This window comes from Monomorium pharaonis, chromosome 10 (assembly GCF_013373865.1).
Source record: "Monomorium pharaonis isolate MP-MQ-018 chromosome 10, ASM1337386v2, whole genome shotgun sequence".
Taxonomy (NCBI): Eukaryota; Metazoa; Arthropoda; class Insecta; order Hymenoptera; family Formicidae; genus Monomorium; species Monomorium pharaonis.
In genome coordinates, this window is record NC_050476.1 from 14521041 (window position 1) to 14545077 (window position 24037).

The 24037-nt window shown below is 34.6% G+C and overlaps 3 protein-coding genes across 5 annotated transcripts; 2 read left to right on the plus strand and 1 right to left on the minus strand.

Annotated features, from left to right (window-relative positions):
* The first annotated feature begins 376 nt into the window (after window positions 1-376).
* LOC118647719 lies at window positions 377-3561 on the plus strand. Its single transcript, XM_036293153.1, has 2 exons — window positions 377-617; window positions 1829-3561. Exon 2 carries the CDS (start codon window positions 1830-1832, stop codon window positions 3444-3446), a length of 1617 nt encoding a protein of 538 aa, XP_036149046.1. The 5' UTR covers window positions 377-617; window position 1829; the 3' UTR covers window positions 3447-3561.
* Window positions 3562-16258: 12697 nt separating this feature from the next.
* LOC118647673 lies at window positions 16259-17600 on the plus strand. Its single transcript, XM_036293006.1, has 4 exons — window positions 16259-16610; window positions 16712-16909; window positions 17046-17319; window positions 17410-17600. Exons 1-3 carry the CDS (start codon window positions 16508-16510, stop codon window positions 17267-17269), a joined length of 525 nt encoding a protein of 174 aa, XP_036148899.1. The 5' UTR covers window positions 16259-16507; the 3' UTR covers window positions 17270-17319; window positions 17410-17600.
* Window positions 17601-17899: 299 nt separating this feature from the next.
* On the minus strand, window positions 17900-19875 carry LOC118647674 (putative nuclease HARBI1). 3 transcript variants are annotated; one of them, XM_036293008.1, is made up of 4 exons: window positions 19427-19875; window positions 19193-19306; window positions 18853-19119; window positions 17900-18771 (listed from the first exon to the last, which is right to left on the minus strand). In XM_036293008.1, exons 2-4 carry the CDS (start codon window positions 19216-19218, stop codon window positions 18639-18641), a joined length of 426 nt encoding a protein of 141 aa, XP_036148901.1. In that variant the 5' UTR covers window positions 19219-19306; window positions 19427-19875; the 3' UTR covers window positions 17900-18638. The 3 variants fall into 3 exon arrangements, with proteins under 3 accessions (XP_036148901.1, XP_036148900.1, XP_036148902.1); XM_036293007.1 differs by having other exon boundaries at window positions 19193-19339; window positions 19427-19873; XM_036293009.1 differs by lacking the exon at window positions 19427-19875 and having other exon boundaries at window positions 19179-19333.
* Window positions 19876-24037: the final 4162 nt, after the last annotated feature.

Sequence of the window (24037 nt, forward strand, 5' to 3'; positions counted from 1 at the left end):
TTTAATATCACTGTTGATAAAGGGACCGGTTGTTTTCGCGCAAGCGCATCACGTGAGGCTTCAGTAAAATATCTATTAGTAATAGGAAGGAGATCTTTGATCATACATCTTGCACACGACACTAACGTATAAATATAGCAACAGTGATAGACAGATCGGTTGTTCTCGCGCAGGCGTGAGGCTTCAATAAAGCATCTATTAGTAATAGGAAGGAGATATTTGATCCCCATACAATTTTTTGCAAATTTATAAAGACGTGAACACATTTCACATATTAAACACGCATGTATATTTTCTCGTATTAAATAGAATAATTTATAAATATTGTATTTTATTTGATAAATACTGGTAAGATTTTTTGCAAAATTGTATGGGGACCAAACATCTCCTTCCTATTACTAATAGATACTTTATTGAAGCCTCACGCCTGCGCAAGAACAACCAATCCGTCTATCATTGTTGCTAAATTTATACGCCGGTGTCGTGTGCAAAATGTATTGCATATATACATTCGTATAAATATATAAAGGAGAAGCTGCCGTTTCAGTTCGTAGTTGGTAATGTGAACAAGTATATTGGATAGTGTATTGTCACAAGTATTGTTCTTTCGTAAACATGTAAGTATCTGCTTTTAATTTATTACTCTTTACTCTCTTAATGTGTGCCGTTTAATTCTGTCATTGTCATTCATTTTTTGTCATCTTTCATATTATTCTCCGATTTCATATTTCTAAAAAAATTATTTTTTAGAGCAATTTTCATAACAATAAATGTTGTAATTGATGTTGTGATTAATTCTACATATTTTTTGTAATCATCTGTATTAACACAACTATTTCGTTTACAAAATTATTTTTTATTTACTTTAAATGTCAAATATTTATTTTAATGTCTTGACTGTAGTCTCCCTATAATTATTATTCAGTTTTAGTGACTTAATTCATTTTGACTTATTATTTTTTTTTTTATCAAGAGAGTTTGAAACGACATAACTATCATAGAAACTCTAGTAGAAATATTTTTACAATTTTTTACGCAAAAAATGCGAAGACTACAATTTTTTATGATTTAACTATAACTTTGTACAATACATCTACTTCATTTTTATGTCAAACAACGCGATTTGGGCCATGTTTATAATTTTTCATAGATTTACGTAGAAAAATTTATGGAAAACTGCAAACATCTATGAAAATTTACAAACATTTATGAAAAATTACAAACATCTATGAAAAGTATAATTTTTCGTAGATGCGTTGTAATATTATAGAAAATTACAATTTGATACAGTTTGACATACAAATAATGTATCGTACAAAGTTGTAATTATATCATAAAAATTGTGGTGTTTGCATTTTTTGCGTAAAAAATTTAAAAAATATTTTTATTAGTGGTATTAACGTATTCAATTCTAATATTAGATATGTTGTAAAAATATAAAAATAATGATAAAAATATTATAAGTATATATATTACATGCGGTCATAAAAATATTCGTAAAATGTTGTAGATAGTTGTGAATAGTTGTGATTTTTACAACAATGTACAACTTCTACAATTAATTACGTCGCTCATGAAAGTGCTCGTAAAAAATTGTAGAAACTCAAAAATACTATATTAATTACAAATTGTCATGAATTTTTACAATTTTCATTAATTTGTAGAAAGTTTTGATTTGTTGTAAAAAATTTTAATTTTTTATAGAAATGCATAAAAAATTGTAAAAATATTTCCACCAGGGAAGACAATTCTATTTATTGATTATAAAGTGTATTATTTTTTACATATAATAAAAGATTGAGATATATATTTAATTTTAATATTTCAGAATGCTGCAATTTAATCCATATAATGTGATATTTTTACTCGCTATAACTTTCAATGGTTTGGATTATCCGAACACTCCAATAACATCGCAGGAAAGACGAGTGAATGAAAAAATTGAACATATGCTATTAGAAATAAAAAATGAAGAACAATTTCAATTAGAAGAGGAAGAAACTTTAGATTTTTATGATGAGTATGAGGTGCCAGAAGCGGAAAAAGTTGATTTATTAGAAGCGGATGAAGAAAAAATCTATTTTCCAGAAGAAGTTATTTGTGATTCAGTTGAAAAAACAATATCAAATGACTATAAGAGGCAAGCTGTGGAATACTGGAAAAGTGGTAAGACAAAACCAAGATCGCTTGAAGGAGTTAAGCAAAAATTTAGACAAGTTACATCGATACGACAATTACGACGATGGGAAAACTATTTCATCCAAGGTGGTAGTAGGCCAGAAAAATTAAAAAAAATTTCTCAATACACATTAGACCATTTTAATGAAGCACTTGAAAGAAAAATCATCATTCATGACATTGACATCGCTCGATGGGCTTCTCAAGCACAAAATGAAGAAAATGTGGCAGGATTTAAAGCTTCAGAGAAATGGGTACAAAGATTTAAAAAAGCACATAATATTGTATCTAGAAAAATAACAAAATTTGTTACAAAAAAGTCTCTATTATCAAAACCTGATTTAGAAAATAAATGCGAGACATTTATTGCAAACGTAAAATATTATATTAATCGATTTGGCGTGGAAAATATTTATAATTCAGATCAGAGTGGATTTCAGTTAGAATTTCATTCTGGTCGTACTTTAGCTCAAAAAGGTATTAAAAACGTAGAATCTACAGTACAGTCTATATCAGCAACCACGCATAGCTATACAATTCAACCGACTATTTCGGCTGATGGTAGATTATTATCACCTCTTTTCATAGTATTAAAAGAAATTACAGGAACATTTGGTCCGAGAGTACAAGAAACATTATTCAACGCGCCTAATATCTTTGTTACGGCTTCAAAGTCAGGCAAATTAACATCAAATCATGTAAAAACTTGGCTAAAGGAAGTATTTTTTCCGAATGTCGGGCCACAATCAGTATTGTTGTTAGATTCGTGGAGTGGACATTGTCCTAACATAGTTTCAGAAACTAAACCAGATTCTGCAACAGATATTGTTTTCCTAACTATTCCAGCCGGTACAACGGGAAAAATACAGCCATTAGACGTATACGGATTTCGATTGTGGAAGAATTTCATTAAATACTTTTCTGATACTATTATGTTGTTAAATCTGGCTTTAGATCTTCATAATAGAAATAATATCTTGAAATTACAATCATTAACACACCATCAATTCTCGTCGCCCAGGTTTCAAAATATATTTAAATATGCGTGGACTAAAAGTGGGTACGTAGAGAATGCATACGATGAATACCTGCAAGTTATACCGATAGAATTTGAAACACCAGTAGACTTTTGTTTTAAAAAGAATTCTAAAGTAAAATGCGATCTTTGTGACGAAATAGCCATTATAACTTGTTCTTGGTGTAGAAAATCGCTTTGTATAACACATTTTTTCCACGAACATCATCTTTGTAATGAATATGTGCCATAAATATAAGACATTTATAAACATGTTTGGTAAGATTTTAGCAGTTTTCCTTACCCATGCAATAAATATTGGTATTCTTTTATTTCTGTTTAATAAAAATTTTATATTGGTAAAATTATATTTGTAACAATTATTTCAACCTCTTTTCACTTTTCCTTTATTTATACTTTCATTTTTATTTAATAATATTTTTTAATTAATATTTCAAACTTATTAAATTATATATTATATTATCTTTATTATCAGAGCGTGCTACGTGCATATAGTGTAAATAATATAATTATGCAAATAGTTATTATATTTATATAATAGCAGTTTATATTTTATATTTTCCTCTTGATATTATATATTTTGTTATATTGTATTTGCAGTTATAAATGTTAAAAAATATTTTGCTTCATATTAATTTATTTTCGCATTTGTAACAATGAAAATGTACGTAGGCACATACGTATATATATGCTAATTTTGTTATATATATACATTTATGCTTTATATCGAGTAATACGTTGCGTATTATATAATTAAAATTAATCCATTTTTATGTTTTAATATAAAAATATACGCAGAAGTGGCAGTTATTGAGTGTGACGCGACTAAAGAAATAACGCAACACTACTTCTAGCGCGGCACCTATAGCGCGAGATTACTATCTCGTTTTGCTAATAATTGAGAATGATGGAACCCATATGTTATTATACATGGGTGGATTCGGCTTTTAATGCTCTTTAATTTTTGTCCTTACAAAATTTTTTATATGTTGAAAAAAGGGGGTGGGGGGTGGGATAAATTAAAAAGTTTAAAATTTTTAAAAAATATAAATATACTATTGTAAAAAGTATAAAATGCCATAAAACTTTTATATAGAACATTTTTTCATAAACCTTATATTTTCAAAGATATTCGCAAAAAACGAAAAAATGCGTTATTTTCGAGGGGTGGTTTCAACCCTTAAACGTCGAGATACGCAGATAAAAAAAATATGAGTCTAATATTTTTTTATGTTCTACAACATATCCAAAGCTCATTAAAATCGGTGAGGGACAGTTCTGTCCGTTCCCTTGTCAGTCTTGCTCTCTTCGTCATATTAAATTCGTTATGCTTGTTACTCCTTTTTCTATCCCTCATGTCACTCTTGTGTCCTCGGCTCATCTTTCAATCTTCACTTCTTCCTATATCTTACGTTCTTCTCGTGTACCTCCTGAATTTTCTCTTTCTGTACTATTGTGAGCTGCTTTCAAGTCCTTATCCATAACCCAAAGGAGACCGCAACCCTTTTTTCTTTACTTTTTTTACACAGTCCGTACTATATGGATCCCAATAAAACTGTATCCTTCGCTCCTTTCCTTTTTACTCCTTTACCTTAATATTTCTTCTTGTCTTATCTCTCTCTTGCCTCTCTGATCTAACCTTTTCTTGTTTCCTTGTTTCCGGTCCAAAAAGTCCTTTAAATTACTTTTCTCATTTTACTCCTCTCTCCTGCCTTTCTTTCACCTCTTCATATCACTTATCTTTCTTCTTCTCTAATGTATACAGCCATTATCCTAGGCCCGTTATCTCTTCTCTCTACAGCATCTCTGATCCATCCTTTTCTCTTTATAGAGCCTTGCATTCCTCTTCTCTAGTGTACCGCCGTTAACCTACCAAAACCAGAGTCTCCATCCATTTGCCTTTTCCACTTTTTCCTAGCGTGACCGTTCTGCAGGTGAATCGTTGTCTTCTCTTATACTTGTCCTTTCTGCATTCTTTTTCCTCCTCTTCCTTATCCTTGTCATTTTCATCATCCAGGGCATGTGTTCTGAGTTCACTGCTTCCTTTGTTCTAAATTTCCTATTCTTATCAAGCCAATATTATTATCTATTCTACCTATCCTACATATTCTATAACTATATTACCTTCGATTTCATTATCATATACACTTTACCTTTTATTTTCGTTTGGTCATCTCTCTAGAACCTTCGAACGTTAACTTAACCTAACTTTCTCTTGCTCATTTCTATACTCATTCTTTAATTCCTTATAATCCTCTCTCACTTTCACTATGACACACGTATCTTACCTATTCGATTCCTCTAGTCCTCTTCTAACATTTTTTACCTCTTTTTCCACTCTCCTCTCTATACATTTTCCCGCGCACGACTATGTATTCTAACCTCCATTCCTATAATCTTTTATCCAAATTCTGACCTTATCTCCTACTTCTACCGTGTTCTCTTCAATTATCCTACAACTTTATTCTTTTCTCTTCCCTCTTACAACAATTTTCTCGACCTAAATCTCATTATTCCGACTATTCCTATCCCTATTCTCACACCGCTATCGCCACACGACCGTTCACTCTCACACCACCTAACCAAGTCCTTAATTGCTTTTATAAAAAATAGTATAATTGCGTCAGTTTATAACATATAAGTATATGTAGACAATAACAAGTACCCATATCGATGAGTCAAATTGGCGTAGCAGATAGAGTACAAGGTTTGTAATCCTAAGGTTCCGGGTTCAAAACCCACCAGCGGCAAGTAAAAATAAAATAAAATAATATAATTTAAATTTAATTAATTAACACTATTGATAAAAATAATTTTAAAAAAATAAAATTTTTATTTTAAATTCTTATTTCGTCAATCATTTATTGAGGCTCCATAAAGTCTCTACTAATGATCCATAAAACATCCGCCAGTCATCCACCGAGGTTTCGTGAAGCCTCTATCAATAATCCACACAACGTCTAATAGACCTCTTTGACGACGTCTAATGGAGGTCTAATAGACGTACGCAGTGCGGAACTGTGGATTTCTAATGGCTCTATATTGGACGTCTAATGGATGTCCACTGGAAGTTCAAACTTCCATGGCAGACGTCTAATGGACGTCTATTGGAGATTTCATTTCTATGTGGGATAACGAGGCTTATGATTAGTACTATTATTATTACAAAAGTTGTACCGCTGATTATCGTTGGGTAAATAAAGTGTGACGACTAAAAAAATGAATCCTTTGCTTAATACTATGTCCGTTTCATTCAATTTCTTATTTAGTTCTTTTAACTCTGAGGAGTTTTGGATAATATTTTTTATTTTTATTGTTTGCTCCGTGTCTGTGTCGGACTTTAATTCGTTAGTTTGCAATGAGATGTTGTATTGAGGCAGGAATGAATCTATTTTAGTGTCGTACGGCGTCGTGACTTTATTATCGTGTTCTCTGTCACAAGCTTGCAATTGTTTCTTAATGTTATTTTGCCCGTTTTTTCAATCGTCTCTTTTATCTGTCCGTATTCTTTACAATTATGGATTGTCTCATGACTAAATGCATCCGGAGTCTAAACCCACCAAACACCAAGTTACATGTAACGTGCCTGTTAGTTATAATTTCCCACTCAACAATGTAATTGTAATATAACGTGTTATATTATATATAATGTGTTATATTACAATTATATTATTGAGTGGGAAATTACGAGTGAGTCCCAGATGCGCACAGTAATAAACGGACACAGCAGGCTGAGTGAAACAGACACAGTAACAAACGGACACAGACCAAACGGACACAGTAATAAACGGACACAGTAACAAACGGACACAGTAACAAACGGACACAGTAACAAACGGACACAGTAATAAACGGACACAGTAATAAGCGGACACAGTAATAAACGGACACAGTAATAAACGGATAGAGTAATGCAAGTGGGGCTTCGTCCCCCTCCCGCACCCACCTCGTCGGTAAGGGTGCCCTGAAAAGTCGCAACCCATGTAGTAAGTTCGTGCGCATTTGGTCTGTGTCTGTTTGTTACTGTGTCCGTTTGTTACTGTGTCCGTTTATTACTGTGGTCGTTTATTACTGTGGCCGTTTATTACTGTGTCCGTTTGTTACTGTGTCCGTTCGTTACTGTGTCCGTTTCACTCAGCCTGCTGTGTCCGTTTATTACTGTGCGCATCTGGGACTCACTCTAATATCCGGCGAGGCCAATAAAGGATTGAACATCCTTGACCTTACATGGAAATTCCGAAACCCGTTCCGGAAATTCTTTTATTGCCTTTAATTTTCCGGGATCGGGTGCTATCCCGTCTTCCGAAATTATGTGGCCTAGGTAATTTACCTCTTTGCGTAGGAACTCACATTTCTCGGGTTGTAATTTTAAGTTGGCTTCACGTAGGCGTTGTAATACGTTTTCTAAACGCTTGTTGTGGTCCCTTAGACTTGAGCCATATATTACAATATCGTCTAGATATACGAGGCATCGAAGTCCTTGTATTCCAGTAAGCACTGAATTCATTAGTCTTTGGAATGTGGCTGGCACATTTTTAAGCCCGAATGGCATCCGATTATACTCGTAATATCCATATGGCGTTGAGAACGCTGTCTTCGGTTTATCTTTATCGGCCATTTTGGTATCTGGTGATACCCCGACGCTAAGTCGTAAAATATTTGGCGTTTCTTAGCTGGTCCAAAATTTCGTCAATATTTGGCAGTGGAAAGGAGTCGCCTACTGTTAAATCGCTTAACTTCCGAAAATCAATAACTATTCGGAGTCTCGATTTTCCAATCAAGTCACCTTTTTTCGGCACAACTAGTAATGGTGCGTTCCACTGACTTGCGCTGGTTCTAATAATGCCATTTTTTAGCATTTCGTTTATTTGTTTGTTTTCTTCCTCCTTATGCTTAGCGGGGAGGCGATACGGCCGTACATTGACCAGTGCGGTGTCGGCCCGCGTGCTGATCTCGTGTTTCACTGTCGAGGTGCACGTCAGGGGTTCTCCGCATATATCTTGGTATTTATATCGTTGCATATCCTATTGAGCGCCTGTCGTTCCTCCGAATTGAGATGCTGTGTGCGTAATAGTTGTCAGATTTGCTCACCCCGTGGAAGTTTTTTCTTGCCGTCCCTCTCGGGGGTAACCACATAGACTTGCATGTTATTTTCTTCTATATCTTCCACAATAATGAGTGACGTATTTATTTCCACTGATTTATCCGTGGTGTTGACAATGGTGATGGGGCACATAAAATTTTTTGACTCCACCATGCATCTTCCTATATATATCCCCGCACAGTGGTCCAGAGATCCACAAAATGTGGCCAAAAATCAAGATTTTGTTGGATTTTAATAAAACTTTATATATAGGGATTTTTGAGGTCGCTAATAGCAAATATAATGTCAAAATTTAAAAATTTACAATGGCGAATACAATATGGCAATTAAAATTAATACAAATTGGTCCGCTTTAATAAAACTGGATATATGGCGGTTTTGGAAGTCGCTAACAACAAATATGGGTAAGGAGCCAAAATCCATTAAAAAACTAGGGGAGAATGTTGGCAATGATGGAAAATCTTTAGAATCCATAAATTTATTTCTGAAGTTGACAACACTGGTGCTTTCGGGAGTAGCATGGGATGCGTGTAGTCCAGAACCGTGATTGTGACAGATGGTGCATGAAAGACCAAAATAACCTCGCGGAGATGACAGGTCAGCAAGACGCAGGTTAGTGCTAAATATTAAACTTTAATGAGATTATTAATTTAGGATCTTTACAATACGAGTTACTGTAAACTGTCTTTGCTGTTTAATTCTGACTGCATTTACTATGTAAAGATTATCTTTCTTATAAAATTATGTGATATTTACTACATGTTTACTTTAATAATTAAATAAATAAATAAATAAAACCAAAGTTGTATTTAATAATTAATTTAACACTAAAGTCATTTGTGTTGTAAAGATTCTAAATTAATAATCTCAGATCAGTCTTTCTATAATAGTATTGATTATATTACAATGTGAAATAATATTATTATTACCAAAATACCAAAAATAATATAGAATTATTATTATTTCTTAAGAGATATAAACGTATAAATACTTTTTTGTAAAGATTTAATGATCATACAGACCCATCAAAAGTAAAAGATTAATTACTAATTAATACAGACCTATCAAAGGTAAAAGATTAATTACTAATTAATCTTTTATTTTTGATGGATCTATACAATCATTAAATCTTTACAAAAAAGGATTTATACGTTTATATCTCTTAAGAAATAATAATAATTCTATATTATTTTTGGTATTTTGGTAATAATAATATTATTTCACATTGTAATATAATCAATACTATTATAGAAAGACTGATCTGAGATTATTAATTTAGGATCTTTACAACACAAATGACTTTAGTGTTAAATTAATTAATAAATACAACTTTGGTTTTATTTATTTATTTATTTAATTATTAAAGTAAACATGTAGTAAATATCACATAATTTTATAAAATAATCTTTACATAGTAAATGCAGTCAGAATTAAACAGCAAAGATAGTTTACAGTAACTCGTATTGTAAAGATCCTAAATTAATAATCTCATTAAAGTTTAATATTTAGCACTAACCTGCGTCTTGCTGACCTGTCATCTCCGCGAGGTTATTTTGGTCTTTCATGCACCATCTGTCACAATCACAGTTCTGCACTACACGCATCCCATGCTACTCCCGAAAGCACCACAGTGTTGTCAACTTCAGAAATAAATTTATGGATTCTAGAGATTTTCCATCATTGCCAACATTCTCCCCTAGTTTTTTATGGATTTTGGCTCCTTACCCAAATATGATGTCAAAATCTAAAAATTAAAAATGGCGGATCCAATATGGCGGACACATCTTCATCAAGAAATGTAAAAACATAGCAATTTTAATGCAAATTTTTATCAGAGGTTTTCGAGGACGCTGATTACAAATATGCTATTTGATTTTTTAAATAAAAAAACAAATAAAAAACAAATAGATTCCGATAATGTTCTGTAACCTTCTCGCGGTAGATCTCAGAAACTTATTATGTCGGCTAATCGCGGGCAAATTTGATAAAATATTTGATTTAAATTTTTAATATCCTATTTTGATAGACATTTGACCATTTATATTTATTTGTATTACAGTTGACTTCTTTTTGCCACTTTGAATTCGTCATTTTGAATTTAGAATTTGAAAACCCTTAAAAAAAAATTTTTACCAAAAAACGAGTTTTCGCATTTTTGGTCTGCCATTTTAAATTCGCCATTTTAAATTTAAAAAATTGAATAGCATGTTCGCAATCAGCGTCCTTGAAGATCTCCGATAAAAAATTTGCAATAAAATTGCCATGTTTTTGCATTCCTTCTCCGCCATATTAAATCCGCCATTTTAAATTTTTAGATTTCAACATCATATTCGTTATTAGCGACCTCCAAAACCCCTATTTATATCAAGTGAGTCCCAGATGCGCACAGTAATAAACGGACACAGCAAGCTGAGTGAAACGGACACAGTAACAAACGGACACAGACTAAACGGACACAGTAATAAACGGACACATTAACAAACGGACACAGTGCAAAACGGACACAGACCAAATGCGCACAGAACGAAACGGACACAGTGCGAAACGGACACAGACCAAATGCGCACACTGCACATGCGCACAGACCAAATGCATACACGGAAAGTCGCAAACCCATGTGATGCAGTGAATGCTTTGCACACACACACACACACACACACACACACACACACACACACACACACACACACACACACACACACACGGGGGGGGGTGCAAGGGGGGTCTTCGGCCCCCCTCCCGCACTCACCCCGTCTAAGTCGCTAACCTATGTGGACTTTACTCTGCTTGCAATGTACATGGATTGCATTTGGTCCGTGCGCATGTGCAGTGTGCGCATTTGGTCTGTGTCCGTTTCGCACTGTGTCCGTTTCGCTCTGTGCGCATTTGGTCTGTGTCCGTTTGTTACTGTGTCCGTTTCGCACTGTGTCCGTTTCGCTCTGTGCCCATTTGGTCTGTGTCCGTTTGTTACTGTGTCCGTTTGTTACTGTGTCCGTTTATTACTGTGTCCGTTTGGTCTGTGTCCGTTTGTTACTGTGTCCGTTTGTTACTGTGTCCGTTTCACTCAGCCTGCTGTGTCCGTTTATTACTGTGCGCATCTGGGACGCTCCCGTTATATCCAGTTTCATTAAAACGGACCAATTTTTATAAATTTTAGTTACCATATTAAATTCGCCATTTAAAATTTTTTAATTTTGACATATTTGTTATTAGCGACCTCAAAAATTCCTATATATAAAGTTTTATTAAAATCCGACAAAATCTTGACTTTTGGCCACTTCCGGTCTACTGGCCCATTGTGCATTGTGACAATATTCAGTTACACTTATTTTTATGAAATCTTTAGATTGATGGGGAGATCGATATTTAATCAGCCTACTCTTATCTATCATCATTCTATCATCAATAATTGCTAAAAAACCGAAGCTTCAATCTGGAATCACAGCTAAATAAGTCACGCGTGGATGCGTGTAAACTTTGAATTGATATATCTCTTCTTGGAATCAAAAGTGGCAGCTAATCTAAAAGTTCTACAATCTAATAGACAATTTGAATGGTATCCGTAGAATTTAAATCTGAAGTGGAGCTTCGGGGAGATTTGAATTGAAATATTGCCATATTTGCGAAAATCGAAAAAATATATAACAAAACCTTTTGTTGAAAGTCTTGTACGTTCTCTAAGTGAATTATAACTTATGACTTAAATTCTACATACTTTTATCTTAAAGAATACGTAGTTAAAATATTGGGGTATGGAAATATATAGCACAAGGAAAATAATTTAACTCAAGTGACTGGTCGTAATTTTTATCTAATTTACAGGTTTCAGCGTCTCGTAAAATCAAAAATAATAATCGAATCGCTTTACAAATTTGTGCATATCTACATTCATTTACCCTGATAATAAAAACATAGTGTTACAAACTGAATGTGATAGGTGACTTTTGGCCACATTTTAGAGGTCTCTGGACCACTGTGCCCCGGTGCGGTTTCTTTTGCTAGTATTATTTCGATTTCATTTCGATTCGTCATGGCACGTACAATAGTTTCACTACGGGGTTTTAGAACAATTTTATTATATGATTTTAAACGTAAGGTGACACCTTTTATTGTTACTTCTTTTTTTTTTATAATCGCATGACACGTGCTGTTTCCGCAGGAAATCGAGACCGATTATGCCTTCGTAATCCATTGGAAAATCGTCTTTCACAACATATAACGTGTGCTTGATTTCTTTGTTGCCTACTTCGATAGTGGCGTGCATTCTCCCAATAGTGCGTACCCCGGTGGTCAGTTATCCCGACCACCGGGTACGCACTGCGCGATTTCTTCCGGATAAATCTTTGTCTTCCCTTTTAGATTTTTGACTTTGATAAGGGAGAGCGTTGCACCGGAGTCGAACAGCATGTTGAGTTTTCCAGCGCGTGTTTCTCTTATCGGAAGTGTGACTAATTCAAGTCCGTCGCCTCGAGGGCCGGCTCGCCTCACGTGCGTCACCTGATAAGCTCGAGCGCGCATATTCTTCTTATGGCTTGCTTCGCCCTCTTTTTCGCTGCTGCGCTCGGAGTCAGAATTCTTTCTTTTCGGTTCAATTGTCTTTTTTGTACCGATCTTTTTGTTTCGCGTCATTTTCGGCGCATTCGGAGCCATTGTATTAGGACGTCCTTTCAGGTACCAGCACTCCTTACGAGTGTGTCCGCGCTTCTTGCAATTGTCGCAATATTTATCCACGGCGCGTGAATACGCGCGGTTTGTCAGTCTGCGGTAGTGTATATCGATTATTGCATATCGACTACTGCGGCATTCTCTGCCATTGTGTCCGCTTTTACCGTATTTGTTGCACTGCAATTTATTTCTGGGAGCGTAGGCGGGAGGTGTATTATATTTCTGTTTGGGTTTGTTATTAGCCGTTCCTTTTATGCGCTCTTCCGCGCTTGCGGCTGCTATCGCATCTTGCAGCGTCACGTACCCGCGCGATCTGACCATGGCTTTGGTGTCGTCATTAAGCCCTATCTGGTAATTCTCTAGCGCTTGTTGCTGTAGAATATCCAGAATGGCGCGTTTATTTTCTACAGTATAGTGTTGTCGGCCTTCAATCATGGATTCGTATAGATCCACCATTAGTTTATCGACTCGGAGGCCATATGTTCGCGCACTTTCTCCTATCTTTTGTTTTAATGTATTAAATTCTATTTGCAAGTGCGTTGTGCTTTTCTTGCTTGCGTAACACGCTTCTAATTCGTATTTCAATTGCTCGAAGTCGCGTATTTTTCTCGTTTAAAAATCCAGCATAGCTCGACCTTTCAGTTTTGTGCATAGTATCGCACCTAATAACGATACTTCCTCATGCGGGTCAATATTTTCGACCACGTATGTCATCGCGCTTAAAAATTCTTGAAGTTTATTTGCGTTCCCGTCGAATTTTGGGATCATACAGCGTGCTTCTTTTAATGGTAAAATACCACGTCCCCTTCGGTGTCGAACATCTTCGTCAATATTTTCGAAGGTCGTGTCCCGTCTGTTGGGTCACGATAGTCGATGATCGTGAATTCGTTGGGTTTGTATTGCGTTTCTCGCGTCAATATCTATTTGCAACCGTCTTACTTCTTGTATAAGTGCGCGCAGGGTGGCTCTGATTTCGTCATCCCGTTCACGCGCTGGGTTCGGATTTGCGGTTGGTTCGGCCGGATTCTCAACTGTTTCCCGATGGAGTTGTTCGATTTCTTGTTTCGCGTTAGAAATGAATTCTTGCGTTCCGGTTTGCTCATGGGTACTCATGATGTACTTCTCAAGTATTTCTTCGGGGTTGAAAATCTCCGAATCGTACGAGGTCAGAGAGAATTCGCCTCGTGAAGATACGCGGCTTTGTGTGCGACTTATGCACGGTCTCGTTTGTCTATGTGCACGGTCCGGTCGTGTCCTGTCAACTGCGTTCTCGTATAGGCTAGTGTCGAGACTTGCGAAGGAGAATTCGCGTTCGCGTATGACATGCTCGGGCAATTCACTACTGTTTTCTATAGGGTGTCCTAGTGCCCGACAATCGTTATCTCGATCTTCGCAAAGGGCATGTATCGCTTGCCACGCAAGATTTAATTCGCAGTAGTGAATAGCTTGGCTTGCTGCTTCACTGAACAACCACGATTCGTTTCTTACCGTCGCGTCGTTATTTTCCGGCATTCACGCCCGTGATTTATTATTACAATAACGGTTTTTTACAATTACCGGGGAATCAGTTTATTTTTATTGTTTGAGTGCATATCGTTGTCGCTCTTCGCGTCGCACGCTTTACAAAAGTTTCTTATTCTACTTACAATAACGCAGCGGCTCGCTCCATCTTGTCAGCTGGGCTGTACGGTAGGTCGGTGCCGTATCCGTGTTGCAGATAACGATGCTGCGCTGCGCTGGGTATCGGGCCGCGGCTGAAGTCTACTCGACGGCTCGTCGTATCAAATGAGTCCCAGATGTGTACAGCAATAAACGGATACAGCAGGCTGAGTGAAACGGACACAGACCAAATGCGCACGGACCAAATGTGCACAGACCAAATGCGCACAGTCGCAAACCCATGTGGTGCAGAGAATGCTTTGCACACACACACACGCACACACACACACACGCGCACACACACGCACGCGCGCGCGCGCACACACACACGGGCAAGATGCAAGGGGGGCTTCGCCCCCCTCCCGCAGCCACCCCGTCGGTAGAGGTGCCTGAAAAGTCGCAACCCATGTGGTAAGTCTGTTGGTTACTATGTCCGTTTGGTTTGTGCGCATTTGATCTGTACGCATTTGGTCTGTGTCCGTTTCACTCAGCCTGCTGTGTCCGTTTATTACTGTGCGCATCTGGGACGCTCCCATCGTATCGGTTGATCCTTACAGCTGTTCTCGGCTCGTGACGTCGGTCTGTCTTTCTAGCGGCTTTTGGCTGCTTCCGGTTGGAGCTGTCCGTTCTGGCAGTTTTACCTTCCTTCCTGGCAGTTTGAAATCCCACCGCTGCCACCAATTTTGTTGTACCTTTTGGTGCAACAAGGATAATTGGAAGCGTCCCAGATGCGCACAGTAATAAACGGACACAGCAGACTAAGTGAAACGGACACAATAACAAACAGACACAGACCAAACAAACACAGTAATAAACAGACACAGTAACAAACGGACACAGTGCAAAACAGACACAGTAACAAACGGACACAGTAACAAACGGACACAGTAACAAACGGACACAGTAATAAACGGACACAGTAATAAACGGACACAGTAACAAACAGACACAGACCAAATGCGCACACTGCACATGCGCACGGACTAAATGCAATCCATGTACATTGCAAGCAGAGTTAAGTCCACATAAGTTAGCGACTTGGACGGGGTGGGTGCGGAAGGGTGGCCGAAGGCTAAACAATTTAAACAAAATTACACAATAAAAGTTATAATGCCAAAGTGTGTAGCTCCAGGATTCAATTTATCCTCAAAGCTTTTTAAAATGTGCTATTTTCCATTAAAAGACAAAGAAAAATTTATTCTTTTGGGTATTTAATATGAAATAAAACAATTGGACATTATATAAATTTTCAACATTATGCAAAGTAAAAAAAGAATCTTAAGATATTGATAAATTAATAAATATTCTTAGCAATCGTGAAAACAATTACTACATAAGATTTAATAGATATAGTGCAATGATTTTAATAATAATATATGTAAATATATTGATTTTATTTCATTATATAGTTATTTCATTATAATAGTTAAATTTGTGACTTGTTAAGTTGTCAATTTGAAAGATTTACATACATTGACATTAATAATATAAAATTATCTTAATGTAAAAATTTAAAATAATATTTTTACTTTGAAACTATTTGAAGTATAAAATTTGACAATTTAAAGAAAATGAAGACTAGTGCATTGCTGCACACTAGTGACACTTCATCATGGGCTGCGGTCCGATTTACGCTTACAGCGCTATCAACGCGCTCACGGTCGGTCCGATTTATTTGGTGAGCGTTTTCTGTGAGCGAAGTGACGTCATGGATTTTTGAATTTGCGTGCTCATGGTGACCATGCTTGGGAGATGGGTCAGCGTGAGCGACGGTGAGCGCTTACGTCAATTTGCGCGGGAAAAATGAAAGTAACGTTCAGTACGTTCACTGGCGTGTCTTACATGTGCCTTACATTGTTTTGAAAATGACGGAATTTCGCAGAATTTTGTTTCCAGTCTATATAGAGGACACGGGAGAAAACATAATACTTAAGTTAACAGCAGCAGAAGCTGCGAGAGCAAAGAAAAGTAAGGAAAAATAAAATATATAATGTATACTGACTTTATAGGTTAACTTTGCACAATTCAATAATTTTAATGTTACTACTCTTGCAATAAAAAATTTACAGACGAAGCATTTCTATTGCAATTGATAAATGAAGAAAAGCGAAAAAATGTGACAGTTCCTCAGATCTGCGAAACCAGTGAAGGAAATGTTTGTATGGAGGAAGATTTATCTCCTGGTCCATCTTCGTTTGCTTCAGAGGCAGATACCCTGCATATCCCATCGTCTGACACTTCGATACGAAATGTCGATGAGTCAACTGGTATGAATTTAATTACTATTGCCTAATCATAATTTAGCGAGAAATGATAAATGATAATGGATTCGACATCGAATTGATGGGTCATTTCTCTGTGGGTCATTGTTTTTAATTAAATGATCTCTTGGATATCTCATAGAGAATGACAAGTCTTTATTCATATGGTCATCGAAGAATGTATATTTGCTCTTGGAAAGATATGAGGAACGGATGAATGAGTTCTCATCAGGTACAAAACGTCATTCAAAAATCTGGAGTAGCATTGCAAGCGATATGAACAAAATTGATCCAGGAATTGCAGTGTCAGGCACACAATGTCAGTCAAAAATGAACAGCATGAAAAAATGTATCGAAATATCATAGACCACAATAACATATCAGGAAAGGATCGAAAGTCATGGCAATATTTTGAGGTATATTATCCACAATGCATGATGTTCAGCTTTAGTTTTTTTTACACATAAATAAGTCTGTGTAACTGTGATATATTTTTTTACTTTTAGAAAATGTATGAATTATTCGGAAAATCAGGATGGGCCAATCCGAAAGCAATAGCAACAGAGGCTGGACCTTCATCCTCGGCAAGTTCAACAGATGAGAATATGAATATTATGGAAATGCCTGCCACTAAGAAGCCAAAATCTGAAAAAGTTTTAGATAAATTTATGAAGCAAATGAAACAAGATAGACAGGAGAGAGAGAAGAGAAAAGAGGAAAAAAAGCTAGTTGAACTGCAAGAACTAAAAGAACAAAAAGAAAAACAACATAGAGAGAAAATGGATATACTGAAAAAATTCTGCGAAGCTATTTCAGGGAAAAAATTATTTGACTAACTACTCTTATATGAAAAATGTTACGTCCTTTGATTTTATTATCATTTTATTTTTATTATTACACTCACTTAATCTGCAATATTGCAAAAAAATTTGCTTTGAGTTCCTATATTGTGTGCAATTTTTATGTTAATGTAAATGTGTTAAAATTTGTAGTTTCTATAGTTGCTTTTTTATTATGATTTCTTACAAATTTATGTACCTGTTCCAATTTACGACTGTACTGACTTATGTGATATTATTATAATATTAGTCGCTCTACGCTTCGTAGATATAAATTATTAATATAATATCGTTTAGTAAGTTTAGTTTAAAAATCTAATTCACATACTGATGTATTCACATACTGATGTTATGTTTAAATATAAAAGCATTACACTAGGACAGGCGCATAGAAATAAAAAGCCTTAGGGCTAAAACAATTTAATTCATATATTTATATATTTATAGTTTATAAAGAATTTATAAAGGTTAATAAAAAGATATATTATACTTTTAAAAAAGCACATTAATTGTATCTCATAATTAAATTATTCATTATCCTTTGTCATTTTCTATTGCCATCATTCACTCTATCTAATATCAATCTACCATGCTGAATGTTTTGGCTTGACATTACATTGGTATCAATTAAATCCTTATTTAAAATGCAAATATTATGCAAGACAGTAGTTGCTATTAAATATTCCGGTATTTTCTGTAATGTAATCATAGGCAAACAGTCTAAAACACTCCTCCAGCGCGCTTTCCAGATACCAAAGGCCCTTTCAATCATAATTCGAGCTGAAGATTGACAAAAGTTGAAGTTCTTTTGCCTATAACTCAAATAACCATTATCCTTAAACGGAATCATCATGTTTGGATGAATACCATATGCAGCGTCACCAACAAGATGACTGTCATTTGGAAAGTAAATTTCTGGATGCTCTAAGTACCAGCCACTGGCGAGATTCTAAACACTCGAGCGTCATGCATTGATCCAGCGTTACCAATAAAAACGCTTGTGAATAAGAAATTTTGGATACACACAGCCTGAGAAGAAAATAAAATTCACATTTTACAACTCTACAGATTGTTTAGAATACAATTTAGAAACTTCTTATAAAACGTTACCTGCATATGGATTGATAACCTTTTCTATTTATGTAGGCTTGATGCTGATCGTCCTGAGGAGATCGTATCTCCACGTGGGTGCCATCTATGGCTCCTATCACACCTGGGAATCCACTCATGCGCTCGAATGCTATCATCACTTCAGTAGCTCTTCTTCCTTGAGGCCAATTAATAAACCGTGGAGCTAATTGATGCAAAGCATATGTAACTCGTCTCATAGCACGAATTGCCGTTGCTTTTCCTATGTCGAACTTCGTGCACACAGATCTGAAAGCCATAATTTGTTTTAATATTTTTATTCAATAACCATAAAAAACCAGACATACTTATCGTAATAAACCTGTACGAGTCAGGTGTAGCCATCATTCATAGAGCCATCAGTAACTGTTTTTGTGCTGAAATAGGCTTCCTACCTGCAACGTACTTCGTTGAATTCAAACCTGGTCCTATCAACCTTAAAATAAGATCAAAAGTCGCTGGAAGTAATCTATTATAAAAATTAATATACGAGTTACAAATTTGTTAAAATGTCGATTATGACAATAAATATAGGATTAAGAGTCAAAAATATTACCGAAAATGTGTTTTAAATTCTTGTGCAGTATACTTTGGGATAATTCTTTCAATAAATCCTTTAATTCGAGGTCTTCTTTCTAATTTTTTCCTATATTTGCTCAAAATCAATGTTCTATGCAAATTCGCAGTTTCTTCATCTTCATCGCTGCTACTTGAAGATGATTTAATTGCAGGCTCTATATCATCATCATCCGAATCCTCATGTCGATTACTTGCAGTAACACTGCCTTATCCATTTTTACAAAATAAAAATTTAAAAATTTTCGCTATTACGCAGGTTATGTACCCTGTGAATCATGTTCGCAAGCGGTCCGAAATAAAATCGTTGTTAGCGCGTTCTGAGTACGCTAACAAATCAGACCGAATGTTAGTACTGTAAGCACCGTGAGCGCTGTGAGCGCAAATCGGACCGCAGCCATGATGTGTCACCAATCTAAAGATGATAAAATCAGAGTGACCAACGTAAATTTGGCTGTATATGGCGACAGATGGTCCTAACTCTTCTTATAAGAACTCTAGTCACAGATAAATATTAATGCCCTCTAGTGTTGATTTCATGTATTGGACAAAGAATAAAGAGTGACGACGACGTATCTTAAATGAAAAATTTAAAATTCGGTCTTTGCGTGACAGTATCTTGTAGGGCATGTAGAGTAAAAATAAAAAGTTTTCTTATACAAATCAAACCCAAACTTTCGATTGAGTCTAGTTAGAACTCGATCAGTTCAGTCGTTATTGAGATCTGATAATCTCGGTTGCTCGCAAGTCGCGTACTCGCGTATAATACACGGGGCGGTCTCGTGCTGCGCGTTCACTTGGCGCGAGACACTACCGTGTCTCATGATATTTGTCCGTTATTTCTAAGACGTTTTTTCCATGGCTAAACTTTTTCTGAAGCTTTTGAAATTATGTTTGTAAATATTTAGTTCATTAATGCCTGGTACAACAGACAGGTATGGCTTTTTTTTATACTATACTGACATTTGTTATTTTTATTATGTTTTCTGCTTCCTACTGAATACCTAACTATTCTAATCATATAACTCCAATTATTTAACTTTACATAAATTTTTTTTAAAGTAATGCGTCTTAAATTCATTTTTGAATATAATATTTCCTGAACATCATTGGTTTATCAAAAAACGTCTTCTTTTCCAATGATTCAATTTTCTTTAATTTTTTTTAAAAGGATATGCGTTTTTAAATTCATTTAAGACTATAATGTTTCATGAACATCGCTGGTTTTCAAAAAACGTCTTCTTTTTGATTATACATTAAAATTTAAGAATTATATATATTTAATATTGGGACTTCCGTTTCCGGGCCAGAGTAAGTTAGACGTAGAGATACTGGGTGTTTACGATAATGGCTATCCGAGTAATTTTCTCTAGGACCGAAATATATGATAAGCACAACCATCTACTATCATCATGATTCGTGACAACTCAATGCTGTCCGGTATACCCAAATCATCACGAGCAAGTTGCGAGTTGCGAGTTCCGTGAGTTTGTAGCAGGTAACCTAAAAAGTACGACATAAATAATTTGATTATTACAATTAAAAATAATCTGTTTTTAATGTATGGTAAGATTATTAACTTCATTAAAATAGTAATTATATAACACAATCATGTATTTTTAAAGTATTGTCTAAAGTAATATTAAAGAGATTATTTTATTTACAAATATTTTATTTATTAATTTGTCTATCAAGTTTCTATTATAACGTATATCTAACGCATATCTAACGTATATCTGTTTACAATATATCTTAATTTACTATGCACTTGTATTACAAATTAAAAAAATTTATTGTAAACATTATTATTAGTTTCACATTAGTGAAATATTCATGCATAATATTTATACATAAAGATATATGATTTTTTAAAATAATGATAACACCATGCAACTTATCATTAACAGTTGTTACAAGAAAGAACAATATTTATACTTAAATTTTTTTTTTCCTTGTAATCTAAAAAATATTATTAATAATGATTTATTTAGTAATTTTACATAATTTATCTCATTTGTTTCAAAGTGTTAACACCATCCATTTAATAAAAGATGACTTTTCTAATATATATGTTAGTTAATAATAAATAATAACATTTATTGAGAATCAATGTTTAATTAAAATATTATATTAGGTTTTGAAATAATACCGTTATGATAGAAACTTGATAGACAAAATAAATATTTGTAAATAAAATAATCTCTGATATTACTTTAGACAATATTTAAAAAATACATGATTGTGTTACATATAATTACTATTTTAAAGTTAATAATCTTATCATACATTAAAAACAGATTATTTTTAATTGTAATAATCAAATTATTTATGTCGTACTTTTTAGGTTACCTGCTACAAACTCACGGAACTCGCAACTCGCTCGTGATGATTTGGCTATACCGGACAGCATTGAGTTGTCACGAATCATGATGATAGTAGATGGTTGTGCTTATCATATATTTCGGTCCTAGAGAAAATTACTCGGATAGCCATTATCGTAAACACCCACTATAACAGAGATTCGCGGATGCGTTAACGATTTCTGATTGGCTCCCGTCGCTTGGGGTATAACTGGAAGTATGAGAGAGAAAGATAGATATAACTGACAGAGAAAGCCTAGCCGACCTAAGCTGTCACCTGTCAAAAGAAAACAGAGGGTCTACGTGTCTACCAAATAGAATATAAAATCAGAGAGAAACCTGAGGTTGCACATATTTTTCTACGAGTCTAAATACAATGCTTAAATTATATTTGTAATATATAATGCCCAGGTAGCAAGCTCACGTCATTTTGACCAAAATGGTCATTTACTGACTATTCTTGACGTCACGAAATGACGCCCTTATGACGTTAAAATGACGGTCGAATGTCACAAATTCCAGACGTCATGAAATGTACCGTATTTTGACGTCATAGAATAACGTAAACAATATGTTGTCAAAAAGATCTCTAAAAGATATCCTGTTTCTGAAAATAATAACATAAAAAGACTTCTAAAAGATAACATATTGTAACGTGCGCGCCGCGAAAATGAAAGACACTTTTGAACTTAAAAACCAAGCAGCTTTATTAACGCGTCTGACAAGGCTCGAGACCGAGATAAGACTCGTTGTTGACAAACGTTACCAAGAACGTGACAATTGACAACGCTCTCGGTAAAATCAATGTATCGATCGGCTTCGGAACAGCTGAGTCGCAGTCGCGGAGTATACCGGGCGACGCTCGTAACAATATAATGTCAGAATGTTAACCAATGCGTCGTTTTTTGAGAACAGAAAGATATCATGAAACTAATATCTAAAAGATTTCTTAAATCGGATATCTTTAAACTGCAACTAGAGATAAAAAAATAAAATAAAAATTTCTTTTTTTTTTTATTATTCTTATCAACAGTACATACTAAATTTAAGACAAATTTTTATTAATTAATTAAATTTAAATTATATTATTTTATTTTACTCTTACTTACCGCTGGTAAGTTTTGAACCCGGGACCTTAGGATTACAAACCTTGTACTCTATCTGCTACGCCAGTTTGAATCATCGATACGGGTACTTGTTATTGTCTACATATACCTAATGTTATAAACTGTCGCAATTATATTATTTTTTATAAAAGCAATTAAATTTTGCAAAACACATTAAAAATAAATAGCATTAACTTATTTACTTATTAATTTCATTGTTAAATTTAACTTTTTTCATAACCTTTATAATTTGATGGAAATTGCGATCTATTTAGCACTAAGACTTTGAAGCGTTCAAATGGTTAATTTGATCATTTTAAAATTATTTCCAAGATATCTAAATGTTTTCTTAAAAAAGTTCTCTTAAAGTTGAATATAATATGCTTATATAATATGCTTATGCTTTACGCCTTAAATCTCATTGTATAGACATCGCTTTAGACCGTGTCTAAAATACGTCTTAATGACGTCTTTATGTCCCGATTTTGGATGTGTGCTGTCTGGGAAAATAATCGTCAGATTATGACTGAAATATGACTTCAAAATGACGTCATCATGACGTCAATTTTAGGTCATGTAAAAAATGGTCATTTTGACAACATATGACCAGATATGACCATTTTGGGACGTCAAAATGACGTGGGCTTGCTACCTGGGTGTGTATATAAACATAATATGTATTTATATATAATAATATATAATTTCTTAATAATCAATTTATATTACTTAACCTTACATGGGAAAATTAATGAAATATGTGTGTAAACCTTTTTTTTTAAATGTATTGTTTTAATATTCATTTTGTTCACGATTATTAAATATCAATAACTACAAATAAAAAAAATATATATATTGTATTCTTGCATTTACAATCAAAATAAACCGCCATCAAAAACGTCATATCCGATATCCGGTTTTACCCCAAGACGGTACATCTGCGAATCTCTTACAGTGGCTGCGGTCCACTTGACGCTACAAATGCTTTGAAGCGTTTAATTGACCAATTGAAACAAAGATTTTTACAAATTGACCAATCAAAGAATGCTTCGAAACGTTTGTAGCGTCAAGTGGACCGTAGCCAGTATCTCTAGTTAGACGTGTGTATTTGCGGGCAGCGATTTGAGT

Excerpts from the sequence above, each read along its gene's own strand:
- LOC118647719 (XM_036293153.1), top strand. The coding sequence starts at position 1,830 with ATGCTGCAATTTAATCCATATAATGTGATATTTTTACTCGCTATAACT.
- LOC118647673 (XM_036293006.1), top strand. The coding sequence starts at position 16,508 with ATGACGGAATTTCGCAGAATTTTGTTTCCAGTCTATATAGAGGACACG. Across the intron at positions 16,611-16,711 it reads AGCTGCGAGAGCAAAGAAAA|ACGAAGCATTTCTATTGCAA; the intron begins GTAAGGAAAAAT and ends AAAAATTTACAG. Across the intron at positions 16,910-17,045 it reads AAATGTCGATGAGTCAACTG|AGAATGACAAGTCTTTATTC; the intron begins GTATGAATTTAA and ends GATATCTCATAG.
- LOC118647674 (XM_036293008.1), bottom strand. The coding sequence starts at position 19,218 with ATGATGGCTACACCTGACTCGTACAG. Across the intron at positions 19,120-19,192 it reads GCTACACCTGACTCGTACAG|ATCTGTGTGCACGAAGTTCG; the intron begins GTTTATTACGAT and ends TATGGCTTTCAG. Across the intron at positions 18,772-18,852 it reads GGTTATCAATCCATATGCAG|GCTGTGTGTATCCAAAATTT; the intron begins GTAACGTTTTAT and ends TTTTCTTCTCAG.